General features: G+C 37.5%; 1 protein-coding gene across 2 annotated transcripts; it reads left to right on the forward strand.

Annotated features, from left to right (window-relative positions):
* Positions 1-15,987: 15,987 nt before the first annotated feature.
* LOC117230722 (carboxypeptidase Q-like) lies at positions 15,988-18,587 on the forward strand. 2 transcript variants are annotated; one of them, XM_033488437.1, is made up of 7 exons: positions 15,988-16,236; positions 16,625-17,010; positions 17,092-17,242; positions 17,325-17,574; positions 17,643-17,883; positions 18,012-18,194; positions 18,296-18,587. In XM_033488437.1, exons 1-7 carry the CDS (start codon positions 16,003-16,005, stop codon positions 18,546-18,548), a joined length of 1,698 nt encoding a protein of 565 aa, XP_033344328.1. In that variant the 5' UTR covers positions 15,988-16,002; the 3' UTR covers positions 18,549-18,587. The 2 variants fall into 2 exon arrangements, with proteins under 2 accessions (XP_033344328.1, XP_033344329.1); XM_033488438.1 differs by having other exon boundaries at positions 16,133-16,241.
* The last annotated feature ends 186 nt before the right edge of the window (positions 18,588-18,773 follow it).

The following is an 18,773-nucleotide window of genomic DNA, read 5'->3' on the forward strand; positions in this document are numbered from 1 at the left end:
CAAAAGAACACTACTTATTATACTTCATTTATCTATACATACACACACATACACGTACGAAATTTACTATACATAGTTAATGCGAAGGCGTGGTACATACGTGTATGTGGTTCACACGCGTGAACGTGGTAGCGCGTAAAAGTAAGTACTTGCGAAACTAAAACAGAGGGGTGTGCTGTAAACTATCCTTCGATGACGAGCTCGAATGGCTTGCTAGTTATTGATGATATAAAATATTATTATACTAGCATACGCATATATATATATATAAAAAACAATTAATACTGATAAATAACAGTAACCAATAATACTAATAACAATGATAACAATAATAAAAATAAATTACTTACAACAATACTTTATAAGACGTATACATAATTTATACTACGCGATAAACGCATATACGTATATATTCTTGTCAGTTTTAGGAATACTGAATTCGTCTAAAGGCATATATACATAAATATATATTTTCTATATATACACACATATATATGTATGTATGTATATATGTATAGACTGATGTATCGAAAGCGCGGGCGTAGATTCGTCGATGCTGAAAGAACGTCACGAAAAATGTTGTGTGAGCAGCATCTTTGCGACGTTGTACCGATGCACAACGGAAAACGAACATGACGAAACGATATCTAACGACGATGATAACAATGAGATTGCCAGTGAGATCTTCTTTGGACGGCATTTTGATGGCAATTCGACGCGGAAAGGCATCGCGATACTCGGGAATCGGTCGTAGAGACGAAACTCAGGAACGCGTGTAACAGACCCGGCTGATCACAAATCAAATTTGCTAAACAAACTAATCCGAAATATGTGTTCACGAAGGCGAAGGTAAATATAAGAGAAGGAACTGGGAATTAACGCAACCATATGTTTGCCAATCCGAGGTCCAATCACAGACCGTAAGAGCAATCGCGCGATCGGTAGGCCTCTGAGTACGCGTACGCGAGCGTTGATGGAATCGCGTAAGCGGCACGATCGTAAACATAATTAGGCGAATGCGTGCATCGCGAGCATACAGGGCCCGTGAGGAAGGTCTGCGGCACAGTGGTACATCCTATAGATCGGCGTTTCATTTCTCATGGCATCGTGCACGTCTCTCGGTACACGTCCGGCAAAGACGATTAGCGGACAAGCTGAGCGAATTGGGCTACGGCTAGATACTTGTCTACGAGTTTCCTATTCCACAGACCAGTCCATTCATCTCTCTGCTAAAATCAAATCAACGCATTCCATTTTCGAAATAGCATTAGCTATTAGTGCCACCGCTATTAGTAGGCGTATACCACGGACACGAGCTCCTATCGTCCGTTTTATCTGTTCGACCGTTCCATAAACGTACGCGCCAACAATTTCCCACATTTGTTCGTTTCGTTCGATAATTTTCGATGTAACGAAAACCTATCGTGTCACTTTTCATTTCGCCACGCCAACTGCTCGGATGTCGTTTCCCATTTATATACGTCACATTCGTTTTTCGTATGGTTTTGTACCTTTGGACTTGGTGTTGGTCCGTTTTCGTACTCTCTACGCGAATCACGCCGTATCGAATCGCGTAAGGAGACAAAATTGAATCGATTCGGTTATCAATTTCAACGTATTTAGTTAACTCGAACGCGTTTTAAGTGAAAGAGAGTTACACACGTAGTTGTACGATACAACGTAGGGGAAGGAAGGTAGACACCGCCAAAGTGATCGAATATAGTGACACGCACACAGACACAAAGAATCATGCGCACGCGCGCGGACACAGATACAAAAAGGAAGGGAGGGTAAGAAGAAGGAAAAGACACGTATACTGGTAAAAGCTTGTATGCAAGTACCAACTGATTATATCACTACGATCTAAGCTTTTTAATGTTTAACAATACTTAATAGCGAATATCAAGGTATTCAACCTACTCTAATAAAAACACCCTAATAATAGGTATAAATTCATATAAATATAAATGTATACATATATAAATGTATAAATACGAAGGTAACGACAATTGTAAACAAACCAAAACAAATACAACTATTTTATCCAACAAAGTTTTTGCTACAACCGAAGTAGTATGCATCTTGCTATGGAATAAATGAGACTTACGGGAGAGGAGAGAAAGAGAAAATAATATTCTTAGCTCTAAGGACAAGAAGAAAAATAATGATAATAGTAATCTGTGAGGATCAGCTTCGAATTTATTTTTACAATGACGTGATGTAATGCTGAGACGAATTCGCTGCTCGCTAATTAACGTTCCGAATGCTACTCGGGAAGCGACGTACTCGCGAAAATTCAAGCGTCCTAACGACGTACTCGGGTATCGAATTTTCTGCCGATCTCAGTTTTACCGAACCTAAGGATTCTCTTTAACAAATTCTCGAGTCGCAAACTTTGCCGCTGAAATTTTTTAGAAATACGAAATCGGTACTCGTGGTCGTCGTTGTCCGATAGTATTGTCGACCATAAAAATTACACGGAAAGCTTTCGTGAAACGGGAGAAAAGAAAGGAAGAAGAAAAATATGGGATACAAACGGCGCGCAGTATCTCGGCGATTTTATTCGTTCCGACGAATCGTTATCGACGATCGTTATCGCAACGGCCGACCGTGACTTATCATCGTCGATACGAAATTTCCTGGAATTTTTATGGTAGCCACGGAGACACGCACGAAGATTCGATGGAAAACGGGAACGAATATCCTCCACTCTCGAATATATAACTAACTTTAATAATAATAATAATGATCAAACACTACATATAAGCATACTACCATTTACCACCGTACTCGCACACGAAACAGCCAAAATTATCAACCCTCTCGACACTGCTATACCGCGTTCATCGATCCAAAATTTTACGTGGAATTACATTGGATTCAAGTCACGCGCGCCGCGACCTGATATCCGGTAGCCGTGGTGTCGGTGATACTAGGAAACAGGGTATGTTTTTGCAATTATTTGCATAACTTGTAAAGAACTAGCAACAAAATAAATACACGTTTACACCGTTTACACATCGATACGCGTTCACATACACGCACGCACACACACGCACACGCACGCACATGCACACACACGCACACATACAGTCACACACGCACGCACGCACACGCACACACGTAAGAACCTATAAGTACCGCTTGATGCGTACACGACGTAAAATACACTCGTGTAGAACTTGTGCACATATTCGCGCGTGGTTACCGTACACACTCGATACATACGTAACACTCACACGTGAACTGTAACATACGTTATAATATGGGAGGCGAGCAGAGCTAAGCATTCACCTAATCATATTATCTTTATCTACATAAATATTAAACTAGATAGGTCTCATCGTAGGCTTTAAGCGCGATTATTAAAGACTTACAGATTTCCGGACACGAATTTCATGGCCATCACCGTCGTTACGATTTTGAATAGACTCTATGTACCAGTACTCTTAAACCCCGCGTTCTATGATGATATTCTACGATGATAAAGCTTACATTATGGAGTATTTAAAGTAACAGCTGTACGAATATTATGAAGAAAAATTAATTTTGTTATAGCTTCTGCTACGAAGAAGATTGATTGTTCTTATCGATTTTAAAATATATTTTAAGATAAGCCAACCGAACATAGTTTCATATCAAACGCGGGTGACGAGAGGAACCATGCACGAATCGTCAAAATCACGTTAATCATCGAAGCGTCAGGCGAGTCACAAGCTCGTTCTTCCTTTCCTTTCCTTTCCTTTCCTTTCCTTTCCTTTCCTTTCCTACATCCTTTCCATTCCTTTATACTCTCTTCACCAGACTAACAAGAAAACGTAATTGCTTTCTTCAACATTTTCATGCGCGCGCGCGCGCGTACGCCAGATAAAGAAGTGGAGCAAATTAGAGAATTAGTTGAGATTGTACTTAAAAACATTAGATTTGCAGTTACTTAATGATTAAAAGAAGAATAAAAATTAAAAAAAAAAAAAGAACGTAATTAAAATAAAATGTAAGAATCGGCGTTATTTCAAACAAGTTCAAGCCGACCGATGTCAATTCCTTCAGGTACGCTTATGCGTTATCGCGAGAACAATGCGAAGAAAAAAATTCGGTTTTTTCTAACGTACCAAATCGATGTCTTTTCATTGCGACTGTATTAATGTTTAGGATCGGACACACGATTGTTGTAGTCGTTGGTCAACCAAAATTACGTAGGATATTCGTTCGAGTCGTAGGTACGAGAATCAAAAGAAAAAGAACAGAATAAATCACAGTATCTTGTATATTTACCCGGCCACATTTCGATCGACTATCCGGGACCAATCACACTTTCTGACGAAACAATGCGTTTCCTAGTTCTGCCGTTCGGTATGCAAGAAATTTCTTAGGCGAATATAAAACGTTTAGATTAGTGTGATACTATACGAAAGCACCGTTTGCGTTACCGTTTTTATCAAAACGTTTCGACTAAACATTTCATGGTACCCGTCTTGGACCAACGACGTACGTGGAATCACGCAAGGAAACCCGTGCAGAAGAATAAGGCTTTTTGTCGTGTAAATGACAACGAGCGAACAGTTCCGAATATGGTTGAATTATCCACAGAAGATATGGGAATTCAACGACGAATTCGCATTTATCGAGCTTGAAACAGTCGCTGAGTTTTTCTTTTCGAAAGATTGCGAGATCAATGAACGCAAAGAGTCTTCTTCCTCCGTGCGAAAAGACGGAATTGAAAAGATGCAAAATCCTCGTGGTTTAATCGCCCCTTGTTTCAATCATGGTTCGACGTACATATTATGTACTTTCGCGTACATTCGTTATCGTTGAGAAACGCGGGGACAATGCGAACAACACTTCCAACTCTTTCCAGAACATCTCCCCTTCGCGTCGATAGGGCGATTGTTTTTCTGAAATTCTGTTGTTCTTCTGCAAATTCTGATTGACAATGTTTCGAAGCACATACAACGTTCGATTAAAGAAAGTTGTGCGTCTCGGTCTACGGGAAACGTAAAAATTAATATTAAACGCTGTTATTGCTTGTCGCTCTTATAAATCACTGTAGACGTTCGAATCACGCGTAATCGATATTGTTAAACGATGCGGTGACCTTTTCTTTCGAACGTATCGAAGTCTCTCTCTCTCTTTTTTCTTTCTTTTTTCTTTTTTTTTTTCTTTTCTTGTTTATTTAGTCAGGACTCGATGTATTGGTATTTGTTCGAGACCGACCGCGATTGGAACGTCGTGTCACAATATGTATACACGTCGTGTAAACGTATCGCGTGACTAAAACATGTAGAAACAAGTGAATAAAGAAAAAAAAGCGAACGATTATTAAGTAATAATTGACAACGTATAAGAAGAACGTACACGAATTGTAGGAACGAAATTTGGCACGTTACGAATCGTCGATTCGTGGCGTCGGTTGAATCGGTGATCGTGTTCCATTTGGAAAAGAAAGAACAGTCGAAGATCAGTCTTTTCTTTCCGTTCCTCGCGCGGGCAATTATATAGCCATTAGTATCAGAGCATGGATGAGTGCGGAGAAACTTGTGTCGTTCGCGGTCGTTCGTGACAATAGTCCGTGATAAGTAATACAGAAGAAAAAGTGAAAAGGGACCGCGAGAGAACGTATGAAATGGTCGATGTAATGGACGAACGGAATCGGTCAGGAACGATTTTCCAAACGAATTTTCGGACACCACGACATATTGCTTAGAAAATTCGATGTGGTCGTAAAATACGTACGAAAATTTTCTTTTCGTTGACGCTCGCTAAACTCTAAAACAGTGTCGACTACACGGAGCGTATCGAGGGATCGCGATACTGTGAATTTTGGTGGTCGAACAATTCGGGCGATAAAGACACCTTACCGCCACCCAAATGGCTGTACGTCACGAATCGACCTTAGGAAGTCGCTACAAATCTTGCAGTTAGAAAGTATGTAATTAGACCACCTAGGAAAGAAAAACAGGTTGAAAGAGTGGCATGATGAATTGTCGCGAGGGACGCGAACAAGAGCGAAACGCGTAGGTATATAGACGCGTACGCCTATACGCATGCATAACTATACATCGTAGATGCGTATATACGAAGATACACGTGTATACACGTGCGAGTCCCGTGAAAAACGTTTAAATTAGAAGTTTGAGAAGAAAAAAAATTTGCATATAGCATAGTTTTATATAGCGTGCCATCTATGCGTATAAGCGAATGATATGCATAAACAGTTACTATAGTTATCGCTACCAAATAAGGTTATAAACAAAAATAAGTATAATAAAAGTATGCACTATAATCACTTATACCAGGGAAGGAAGCGGGGAAGAAACGCACGGGAAGCATTAATAGTGCAGTGTGGGTGGAAGAGATTTGAAAATATTATATATCGCGCGCGTATATGATTGAATTAGGAAATAATTAAACACGTTGAGGTGGGTCGAGTGACAGAAATCGAGAGAAAGGGTGGGAGAGAAAGGGAAAGAAAGAGCGAAACACTAAAAGTTATTAACAGACAGAACATATTTTAAATAATTAATCGCCAAACGATAAGTTTTTAACTCTAACTCCTAGCGCGTAAGGTCGAAATAATATACGAAATAAAAAAAAATATATTATATAAATATATATATTATATATACACATACGTATATAATGATTGAAAGTCGACTCTAAAATTAAATGTAAACCGAAAAAGCATACTTCTTGTAAGAAGCCACGCGCGGGTAGATACCGAGACATTACTTGGATTACGATGGATCTCAACAAGCATGAAAACAAATTTAGGGCAACAGTGAAACCTCGAGTAACTTTTGCTGCTCGATCCTTTGCCTCGATTTTTACGACACGATCCGGATATTAGTCTCGTCATCATTTTAAAAGCTTCTCCTATTTTTGCTCCAACATTTTATCGTATTGGACACCTGTTGTGGTCATACCGGCTCTCGTTCTTTGCATCGATAATTAAGATGCTATGGATCATATAGCGTTCGAACAAGTTTTCCGATTTTCGAAGATTCGGCCAAAATTATTTCTGGTAAAGTTGGGGCATAATATAATTGTACCGAATCGAGAACTTTGATAGTCGAATCTCGAGTGATTTTAACACGTTCGAATTCAATTATATTCGTTTTGGTCGGTGTTTAGGGGGCAGCATCTACGAAATAAACAATATTGTGCCAACGATGAATCTTCCAAATCAATTTTCACTTCTAACAGGAATCAAATGTTACGACAATGACAATATTAGGAGGTAGAAAGAATTTTTGTCAGTAAGTAAGTACGAGGTGAGTCAACAAAATAATGAGAATTAATTTTTTATGCTTGAGCAGCGAATTACGGTTTTTTTTTTTAAATATTACCAGATATCTCAAAATGATTATTTCGATCTTTAATTTCAATTTGAAGAGCAACGAATTAGCAAAAAATTCTATCCGTGCATTTCGTTGTACGTTTTTCGTCCGAGGCATCGGTGAAATCGGCGAAAATCGGCGAAAATCGGCAAAACAAATAGAAATAAAGAGTGAAACAGCAATATTCGATACCGCATACGAAATATCAAGCCTCTAAAGATCGTAATTGAACGGAGTATTTCCACGAAATATTGGAGATAGCGATAGCCAATTAGCAAAACAGAATTCTGACCAGTTAACAAGGCGTTGACACTATCTGCAGTTCTAATTATTCGAGTTAATGAACCGAAATCTCTTTCGTAGGTAGTGTTTGACTTGCACAAATTTCTACCAATTACGAAGATGAAAGTTAAGTCTCGTTATTTTCCTAACGCACTTCGTATCTATAACTATACATGTATGTATATCATTTTAAAATATCTATATCGTTTCATTCCAATTGCTTTCCTTCGTTATTTTAAACGAAGATAACGGAGTTCTTGCAGATCTTCGAAATCTCCGAAAAATCTCAATTAATTCTTATCGATCGTTCGAATGTTTTGAGAATTAGTATAGAAGAAGAAGGTTGATAAGGGAGTGGCTCGGTTCTGGCAAATTATAATGTGCCCCTTCGGCGCCTGCTCAGAATGCAACAGTTGGCTAACAAGTGGCTCTTTCGCACGAAACGGTAGCGAATCGCGTTCAAATCACCGGTCGAAGTAAATTCTGAAGTGAGTTCAAGGTTAGAATTTTACTTGAATTTTTTGATCGTTGCTTTTCATGGTTAAAAATGGTTGGTAAAAAATATTACTCTTCGATGAAAATTTCGTAAACGATATCGGATCGCAGCGTAGTTTTTCAATATTCCGTTTTAGTTGCTTTCGTTTCGAGAGTGATGACAGTTCTTTTGACGAGCATGGTATATATATGTACATATATATATATATTATATATATATAAACTAGATAAATTTTTATAAGTTAGATAGTTATCTCCAAGAACATTATAAGTTTCAGCATAATATTTCGATTAGAAAAGTTGCAAGTTCTGCGTTTGATTCTTAAACAATGGACAATCTATAGTACCTTGTTATACATATATTTATGGATAAAAAACGTTTTCTTTTAACACGAAGTTGTACATGTACGTTGTCAATTTTCACAATGTTTTGCCATTAAACTACACGCGTTGATGTCGGCCGTTTCGTCATCGAGACGACGCGCCGCTCCTCGGCTTATTAAACTACACATACATATACGTTTTTGTTCCTATCATTTGTATAAATATGACTGGCTTAATTATCGTGCAAAATCCCTTTGAGAAAAATCAAGTCGGTGCGAAGAATCGGCGAAACGCGATTGATTTTCCATTTGTGGCTTGGATTAAATTTGAACTAGGTTCGGCATGTTGCGAATCGTGGATTCGAGATTCGAAACTCTATTGGCGAAACACGATTGATTCCATTTGTGATGTCAGTTGCTTCAAAGATGGAAACACCGAACAAAGGATTGAGACGCCTTGAATATCGTTGCAGACGTTTGTTTGGTGTTTAGAAGTGAATTAACGACAGTTGCCAGAGATACGTGTAATGTAGTTAAGAATTAGCAACTGCCTAAGGAAAGGAGGAATAGTCACGCCCAGAACGTACCGTCCAGAAAAAAATATGGAATTTCGTTACGTGTTTGCCTGATAGTTTTTTAACGGCTGCAAAAAATTGAACGTGATTAGAGCGCGCAGCGATCTTTGTATTAATTATTATAGATCGTTTTCACTAGCTTCTTTCTCAAAAACTCGTGGCAGGTTTAAGAACGAAAATACGTTCGACGTATATAGGGTACCCGTATATCAAGCAGCTGTCGTTCGTTGTGCAGAAATACGACAAAGTTTTATGTACCACGAAGGTGTGCAACTAATTTTGAGACTGACTTATACAACTCGCTCGCAGAGATCTCGATGACCGTACAATTTAGAATTTGCAGAGTTTGCGTCTACTTATTGTTAGTTAGAAACCGTGACGCGTAGAGAAAGAAAAAGTATCGAGTTTCTAGTCAAGATCGAAATATAGAAAATTCTCCTCGGTAACGTTATCGATCGCCATCGATATTACAAAATGCATCGTAACTAAAACAAGGTGGAACATTTTGCTTTAAGTTGACTCGTAGTAAACTACGACAGGTAGTAATCGAATATCAAGCAGTCGTATATTAATTTCATTCGATAGGCAAAAGTAGCGAAAGTATACCGTTGATTTAGCGCTTTTAAAAAGGTTTCTACACTTTCTAACTGCGCAAAGGGAGAGGCGCGCGCTCCCGAAGAGAGATATACGACTGCGAGAGTATTCCGATGTATCGAGCAAGATATCCGATCGGCGATGTCAGGCATGACGTTTCACTCGCGTTCTCGGGTTAAGGTTCGGTTTTCCGACCGCTGGATCATTTTTGAAGGCGACATTGACTGCATCCCGTGCTCGAGGCTAAAAAATGTAGAATTTTTTAACTGTATTTACGGCTATAACCTAACCTGTATATTTTTACATATTAAATATAGGGAACGAATCGAGGGTTGATGCGAGAGGTGCGAAGGCGAACCGAGTACATGCTAAAACAAAAGAAAGAAAGAAAGAAAAAAAAAGACATAAGCACACGAGTAACCAAGAGAATACCGTTATGTAAACGGGTACGCGTATGTACACGTACACGCGCGTATAGCTCGATAAAGTAACTCGAATACACATATATACATACATTTGTATACTACACTTACACGTTCACACGCGCGCACGCACGCAAATGAAATATACTCTTGCCTTCAGAGAAGGGACATATTATACAGATCGTAAAAAGTGAAATCAGTTTTATTGTTGATTTCGGGGTGACATACGAAAAAAGAAAAAAAAAAAAAAGTTTTGTAATCGGCGGCCCTGGCCGTTCTTTCGCATCCGGGGCCCAAAAACGTTGCGTAGTATAATCAAACACCGATATACAATGCAAGTTTTTTTCCTCGGCCAAATTGTGCGGACCTCGAGGTCTTCGGGATCGCCGGAAGTAGGATATAAATTCTCTTTCCCTACGGGTACGAGCGTGGTGAATCTTATGGTCCAGAATGATACTTGGCGATTCCGAAAATTCGTCGACGTCTGCCTGGGCCCGAATGGATTTGTACATAAAAGAGAACAAAATTACACGACACAGGGTGTGCGTATATGTTGGTGCACACAGTAATGTCCTACATAGCGAAGTACTAACTATATAGTGCATGGAAATAATAAAAACGTTCGCAGTACGTGTGGGACGTCTCATGAAACGTTCTCCTCTTTTTTCCCCTTGACGACGAGTCTCGCCCTCGATGGCCCGCGATAATTTTTACTTAGAAATTGCCGCTACATATTAATCGCATTCTTCGAAAATAAATAATTCGTGAACCGTTTCACATTCGGTTGGTAGACTGTTATTCCTCTCTTTCTTTTTTTTTTTTTTTTATTTTTTTTCGTAAGCGCGTCTATTACGTTGATACACGTGCGTTTCGGACGAGATTATCTGACCCATCGAACGAACGAATTTCATTATTAATTCGGTTATTTAAACTACTGTGATTATTTGCGATTTCGATCATGCGAGAATAAATCTTCTAAGACGAATAAACTGAAGGATATTCACGTGGATTCTGTATTCGAACGTGATGGAGATTAGAGCGTTGTAAGATAGGGGAAATGCTGAAAGAAGAAGCGAAGAATACGCAATCAACGTACACAGCAACGTGCGGTTGATTGGTCGAATCAATTTTCCAGGATATCGTAAATCAATTGGGAAAAAAGGCGGACATAGTGCGATCTATTTATCATAAGTGCGACAGTATTAATCTTTGCTAATGATATAATACGAAACTCAATTTATAAATTTCGTCGTATCATAAATTTATTATTACGGATAATATTGTTAAATCATTGCTATTGATTATTGATTACTATTGCCATTATTATTAATATTATTATCTTCATCATTGTCATTGTCATTGTCATTGTCATTGTCATCATCATTATCATCATCATTATCATTATGATTATTATCTTTGATGATCAGTAATATCGTTATCCTTATTACTTTTGTCATATTATTATTCTTGTCGCTATTGCCGACGCTAATAATTATGCTTATAGTGTCGAACAAAGGTTACCGTATTACTGCAAAAGAAACATACACGACGAAAGAACAGATCATTGTATGCAAGCGAGTGGACGAGTGATTGAAGTAAAAGGAAGGAGATAACCTTTGGGAAGCCTGCGAGGCGAACAAATGAAAAGTGGCAAACAGAAAATCGAAGCGACGCGACGTATATAACAAATAATTTATAATGGTAGTATGATAAGAGGGAAGGAGTGTTTTAGCATATCAACGCGACAAATTTTACGAATGCATAGGCGAAACAATGATAGGACACGCGGTTGTAGAAATATTTCGATATTGTATATGTATTTAGACATGAAAAATTAAACGAGAAGGTTGATACGACTTGCTGAGGCTTCGAAGACAAGTACGGCACGATAATGAAAAAAGATATTGTTTCGTAATAAAATAATTCGATATTGATTCGCAAAGAACGAACGACGTTGAAACGATTTTCCTTTCCCTTGAGAAACGTATGCATCGGATATAACGACGAATAACGTCACAGTGATAGAGGTACCAAAATGAGGCGCGGAAGAACGTTGAACCAGACTCTTGTCACGATTGTAAATAGTAGTACGACTTTTAGATTGTCTTCGTAGCCGTAGCGGGTGGTCGGTAAAATTTTAAAACGTACGCGAAGAACGGCGAAGGTCGTGGGGTTACGAATGTTAATAAATTTCACGGCAAGGATGTAAAGTCGGTGTAAAATAAAGTTATATCGAATCGCGATGCGATTGGTTGATCGTTTTCGAGTCCCGTCTCGAAAACTCGTTGCGGTTCGGCCGTTTCTACCGGCGCTAGAATTGTTATTGTAAAAGTCTATGATAAAAGAAAGATAAAATGGGAGAAGGGCGAGAATGGCAAGGGGCGACGGGGGAAAGGAGAGGAGAGCGGTTAATAAATAAGGGGATGAGCGGAGAAAACGTGGAGATGGGAAAAACGTGGAAAACAGCGTAAACGGAAGATACGCCAGTTTGGATTATTATTTTCATAAGCAACGTGTAATATAAATATGTAATGTATATCGATATGACAAATTAACGGCATCATCGCGATTATGATCACGACGGTGATGATGGTTAATATTATTATTGCTATTATTATGGTTATCGATTATGATTATTATCGGATGATGATGATTATTATTATTATTATTATAACAAGAAAAAAACTAATATATTATATAAAATAAAAAATAATTATACTTAACACTTATGTTAGGAAGCTAGATACATACATTCATGCAAGCGAGAATAAAAAAGAATATGAAATTTCACTGACAGACACACACGCGCACACACGCACACACACACATACATACACACACACACACACATGCCAACATAAAATCTGGATGACACGTATTTAACGTCGTACATTTATATATCAAGACTAGAACACGGTGACGTGTGCGAGAAGTAGAAGAGAGAATGAGAAGAAGGGAGAGCGAGATAAAGAGAGAGAGAGAGAGAGAGAGAGAAAGCAAAGAGAGAGAGAGAGAGAAAGAGAGAAAACGTGACCGAGCGAAAGGGATTGAGCGAATGGGAGTGAAAATTTTTTAGCGTACTTCGAGGAAACCTACGTTTCGTCGAGTATCGTGAATAATAAAGTAGTTTTGCGTGTCGTTGATAACAGTTCCTTTTTTTCTTTTATTCCTCGGCATGCAAAGCTTCCACGCTGCTTATTTACGATGTTACTTTTCAAAGTCACAGCGAAAGTACATATTTGTGTCACCCTATCGAGCGGAAGACGTTCCTGTATATTTGATTTTTATCGCTATCGATTCGATCAATGTAATCGATCAGATCTATTCTAAGGAGAAAAAGGAGAACAATAACCGCGATGAAACAGTCACGAATCGATAAACGAAGAAAGGTTCCTCGACGTTCGCATTTTCGCGCCACAAACGTGTTCCTGTATTTGTCAAATAGTTCTTTTCTTATTCTTGGTTTAGTCTCTTCGTTTTTTCTTACGTTAACAACAAGAAAAAAAAAAAAAAACTACGCCGAGCCGAAAAGTTCTGTGTACGACGTACCTTATCCCATTTGAAGCTCGCATACAGACTACATAATTAGCTATAACGGACATGGCCATTAGCAGAAAAAATGTACCATTCAGATAGTTTACCATTAAAGAAACGGTAATCATTATAGCTATATTAACAACATTATTTATATTATTACGCATATTATAAAAATAATTGATAACAGATACTAATCCTAGGGTGAAGTATTTCAAGGGAAGAAAATTTTGAGAAAAAAAATGATCACGCGGCCACAAACGGCGCGAGGGCGGCGGCGCGCCATTTCCCAGGAAATGGCGAAACCGGAAAAAGTGAACAAAAGAAAAATAAATAACCCGCCAATTACTTTAACTTCGACAGTACTATTATTTGTATATGCCGAACGATTATGCCGTTTTCAGCGCAACATATTTTGGCGATACTCTTTGGTGGTATAAACTCACGGTAATCAATGTTGGGGGGAAGAATCGGTGTTGGAACGAGGGATTAAGGGTGGGAACGAATCGAAAACAAACAAACGAACAAAATAAAAAGCAGAAGTTTCTATACTTTTTACGGAGATTGTTATAGATTAAGCGCACACTGATCAAGGCATTCGTCGCTCGGCAAAGCATAATATAATTATTAATATAAAATTTATAACAGAAATAAAATAAATGAAGTTAATAAATATGTACACTGTATAATAAACATTATTTCCTATTAATAAACGAAGGTCTCTTTTATTTTATCGTTGCATGTATTCCTCAAGCATGATACAATATATGCCGCAAAAATAAGAAAAAACTATATTCAGAAAAGTTTTTGTAAGATACATTTTTGAGAATAAAAGTCATAGAAATCCAAATGCTTTTGAGAACGCTTCCAATCGTTGCAAAAAATCCAGTTTAACCATATTATCTATCTAAATAAAATTATCTATAGAATATGTCCTATTTTCTGTAAATCTAGAGTTGTATCGAATATAAAGTTCCATCAGATTCTCTTACTTCTTCCATCGCTTTAAAATGAGTACCATATGAACGATTTTTTTAGAGAATAGAATAAATCAAAATCAGTTGCCACAAGTTTGGAAAATGTTTCGAGTGCACAAAGATTTTATCCCCTTTGACGAATGGAGACTACGACGAGACCGTCTACTGTACCCTATCCTAAGTCGGTAAAGTTGGAAATGATACAAAAATAGTGAAAAAACAAACTCTCTCCATTGACTTTGTATATCGACGAATCGATACTTTGTGACAATGAGTAATAATACGATTGCTATACGTTCGTCTGTGCCTCGGGTATCAAACACGGAGCAGCGATAGGTACAAAAGTTCTTGGTAGTTATGTCGGTAAAACAAGACGTCGCTAGGCCGGTGCCAGAAACGTCACGTCTATTCTATAGCCGTACAGAGGGCGTAAGAAACACTCTGATTCTTGGTAGGTTGGTATTTCATAACCTGAGACACAAAATTCTATTTAATGTCATGTCTATCCTGTTGTTAGTCAATGGTGATATTTGTGCAGTGAATATGTACAAACTTTATGTGATATCACAGATGATACTCTGTGGTGATACTACGTTAGCAGAATAATTTAACATAAACGATGTACAAAATGCATTTCTCTGCATAATTGGGGTATTTAAACCATTTTTAGTATCATCTGTAAACGGTAAACCGTATACAGCCATAATGAAGCATAATGATAAGAATGCACGCATAAATATTAAGCTTATCCTATACCACAAACAATGGTGCCTCTATCAGAATTGTGATCTCGTTTGTGTCTCTATCTCGCCTATGATCACATATAGAAATTAAAGTTATCAATTTCGGAGAAAATCTGTTCTCTTGTGCCCTCTGCAATTTAGAACGGAGACTTTGAGAACTATAATCAACGTAACTACCAAAGTCGATATAATCTGCAGGTGTAAAATGATCCTCTTTTGTTACTTCAAGTGGTATATAGCATGAGATATATGAGGTAAAATACAGTGCTATTATTGCATAGTATGTATAATTAATATTATAAAACTAATCACACGTTAAAGTTGACATATTTCAAGAGACGATGCGGGAGAGTAAGCCTGTGATCATATAGAGAGCGCCGTGCGACAACGCGGCGACTCTAAACGGCAGAATGGCGGCTGGTTTTACATTATTATGTTTAATATTCTAATAGATACTCAAGTCCAAGCGGTAAATAGATAGTATGTAACGATGAATATGAAGGACTATTTTGATATCGAATCTTTAATAACTGAATTACAGTGTAGACCGATTTTATGGTAAGATAATCATAAAGATTATAAAAATATATCTATTCTAGAAATATATATATATATGGATTATATACGGATATATATGGATTCTTGACTCTAAGATCTAGCGTCTAAATACTTTTGCTGTATGTATACCACAATCGCATAAACCGTGAACTATAGTCCGTAATGTATACTATAGATAAATCTTCTGAAGATAAGCAGAGTCCTTCTCCTCCATTCTTCTCCAGTTTCCGATTCCCCTCTACTCGTATTCTGTACGTCTATATATATTTGAGTCAAACCGATGAGACATTAGTTGACAGGCGATTCTTGCGACGAGATCCTGTATTATTGCAACTATGCGCATATATACTTAAACCTGTCTGGTTTTGTTTTATTTGCTTTGAAGAAAATACAAAAGTAAGGTATAGTCGTGATTTTATTCTTATAATTTAATATTTAAAAAATATTGTAAACACATCTTTTTAAACTCTGCCTTCCTTTTTATATTCAAGACAGACGTAGATCTAATCGTATTAATATATTAGTTATCTGATATATAAATTATGATTGAACGGTAATCGATGTGCATAAAAGATACTCTTATCACAACAGATAAATTAGTAAATTGATAAAGTATTCAATAAAAATTCATTTCGTACACCATTAACCAAGCGTATTTCTTATCGAATAAGTACATTTGTTAACAATTTAATTATTTTTCTAATCTATTTAACATTGTGAAAGTAAATTTTAAGATCTAGAATGAAACTAACATTGCTAATGCCAAGAAACGAAATATTTTCAGAGGAAACTAGAAGGATTTATCCTGTTCAACAACATGTTTTTATCCATCAAATTTTTAATAATCACATGGCTCTTCCGACTACAATTTGCGATAGCACTGGAGAGTGATGAAACAAACAGCGTTAATACGTGTAACCTGCCGCAGAGCCTTATACAAGAGATAAACTCGTACGAACCCTTTGTTCATGCTATAATAAATGAGACTTTATACGGATCGTTCAAAGGAACGACTTGGAATGAATTAGCTTACTTCGTTGACACATTTGGTCCGAGATTTACTGGTACTGCAGTGCTAGAGCGTTCCATTGATTATGTGTTAAATAAATCTTTGGAGTTTGGTTTGGATAATGTACACGGTGAATCCGTTAGTGTGCCACATTGGGTCAGGTAACACTTGTCAATGAGCGTTTCTTTCTTACCTGCTAAATATTAAAATGTAAATTGCTGAAATATTTATTTATTTGCCAGAGGAAAGGAATCAGCGACGCTTTTAAAGCCAAGACGCAAAGATATTGCTCTTCTGGGATTAGGTTACAGTGTTGGAACTCCACCCGAAGGAATAACCGCAAAGGCTATCGTTGTGAACAGTTTCAAAGAACTTGAAGAAAGAAAGCACGAGGTGAATATATTACAGAATTTCCAAAGAACAATTATGCTTTATTTCGTTTAAATAACTTGTACCATTTTCTCGGTCGGTTTAGGTCCGAGGAAAGATCGTTGTATTTAATGAGAAATATGTTTCGTATGATAAAACGGTAAAGTATCGAGACGAAGGAGCAACAGAAGCATCGAAACATGGTGCTGTTGCTGCTTTAATTAGATCCGTTACACCATATTCTTTGTATTCCCCACATACGGGTATGCAAACGTACGGCGAGAATGTGACTAAAATTCCGGTAGCTTGTATCACGGTTGAAGATGCCAGCTTGTTGAGAAGGATGTCTGATAGAGGTAGACATGGCGTCATGTAGACTTTTTCTGTTACCATCGAGGATATTAACGATTTATTTATCTTTTAGGTGCAGTTTTAGAAATAAATTTAAAAATGCAGGCGAAAAATTTGCCGAACAAAGTATCACGAAATGTAATAGCTGAATTGAAAGGTTCCAAGGCACCGGAGAAAGTTGTAGTTATATCTGGTCACATCGACAGTTGGGACGTTGGTCAGGGCGCAATGGACGATGGCGGTGGTGCATTTATTTCGTGGCAAGCATTAAAATTATTGAAACACCTTAATTATAAACCACGACGAACAGTAAGGTGAACATTTTGGGGAATAACGTTTTAGTTAAAAAACAAGAAGTACTTAGTGGAAATTTAAATTATACAATTAAATTACGTTTAAATTTATGTAACTTGGCTTAACGTGAAATTCATTACGACTATAGAATGATCATGTGGACGGCTGAAGAACTTGGAATCATAGGAGGTAATCATTATATCAAAAGTCATAAAAGCGAAGAGAAGAATTTACAGTTCGTGCTGGAATCGGATGGGGGCACATTCAAGCCATTAGGTTTTGAAGTTACCGGAACCGAAGAAGTTGTGTGCATCCTAGAAAGAATCATGAAGTTAGTTTGCAAAAGAAAATTAAATAAGAACACTAGCAAGGATAATTGCTTAATTTTCATTTGTTCGACGTTTCTAATTTTTTTTTATTTTTTATTTTTAGGCTGTTCTCTATCATGGGAGATATGAAGCTTCGTAGTCCCTGCGACGGCCCTGATATCGCTTCTTGGGTAGATGCAGGAGTACCAGGAGGTTCTCTTTGGACTCAAGACGAACAATACTTTTATTACCATCATACGAATGCGGATACTATGTTGGTTGAAGATCCGGAAGCTCTTGATAAGGGAACAGCCCTATTTGCAGCATTATCTTATGTACTTGCGGAGCTTAGCGTCGATCTTCCACGTCACAAGTGACGATATTATTCGTATTATTAATATCGATGTCGATTATTCGAAAACGTTGATGTTAGACTCTATATATATGAATTTTTACGAAAATGGAACATTAAAGGAATATTTTTGAAAATATCGAAAGAATAATTTTGTTTAGCGACTCTCTATACTGATTCCTTTTGTATGATAATCGAGAAATTAATAATATTAGCGAATCGACAAAACGACGAATTACAGATCACAGTC

Source organism: Bombus vosnesenskii, unplaced genomic scaffold, assembly GCF_011952255.1.
Source record: "Bombus vosnesenskii isolate JDL3184/JDL3185 unplaced genomic scaffold, Bvos_JDL3184-5_v1.1 scf7180000013267, whole genome shotgun sequence".
Lineage (NCBI taxonomy): Eukaryota > Metazoa > Arthropoda > Insecta > Hymenoptera > Apidae > Bombus > Bombus vosnesenskii.

Bases quoted from the DNA above. Each gene is read 5' to 3' on its own strand.
- LOC117230722 (XM_033488437.1), top strand. From the start codon at position 16,003: ATGTATACTATAGATAAATCTTCTGAAGATAAGCAGAGTCCTTCTCCT. The intron at 17,575-17,642 runs GTAGACATGGCG...TTTATCTTTTAG, and splicing joins GAGAAGGATGTCTGATAGAG to GTGCAGTTTTAGAAATAAAT. The intron at 17,884-18,011 runs GTGAACATTTTG...TTACGACTATAG, and splicing joins AAACCACGACGAACAGTAAG to AATGATCATGTGGACGGCTG.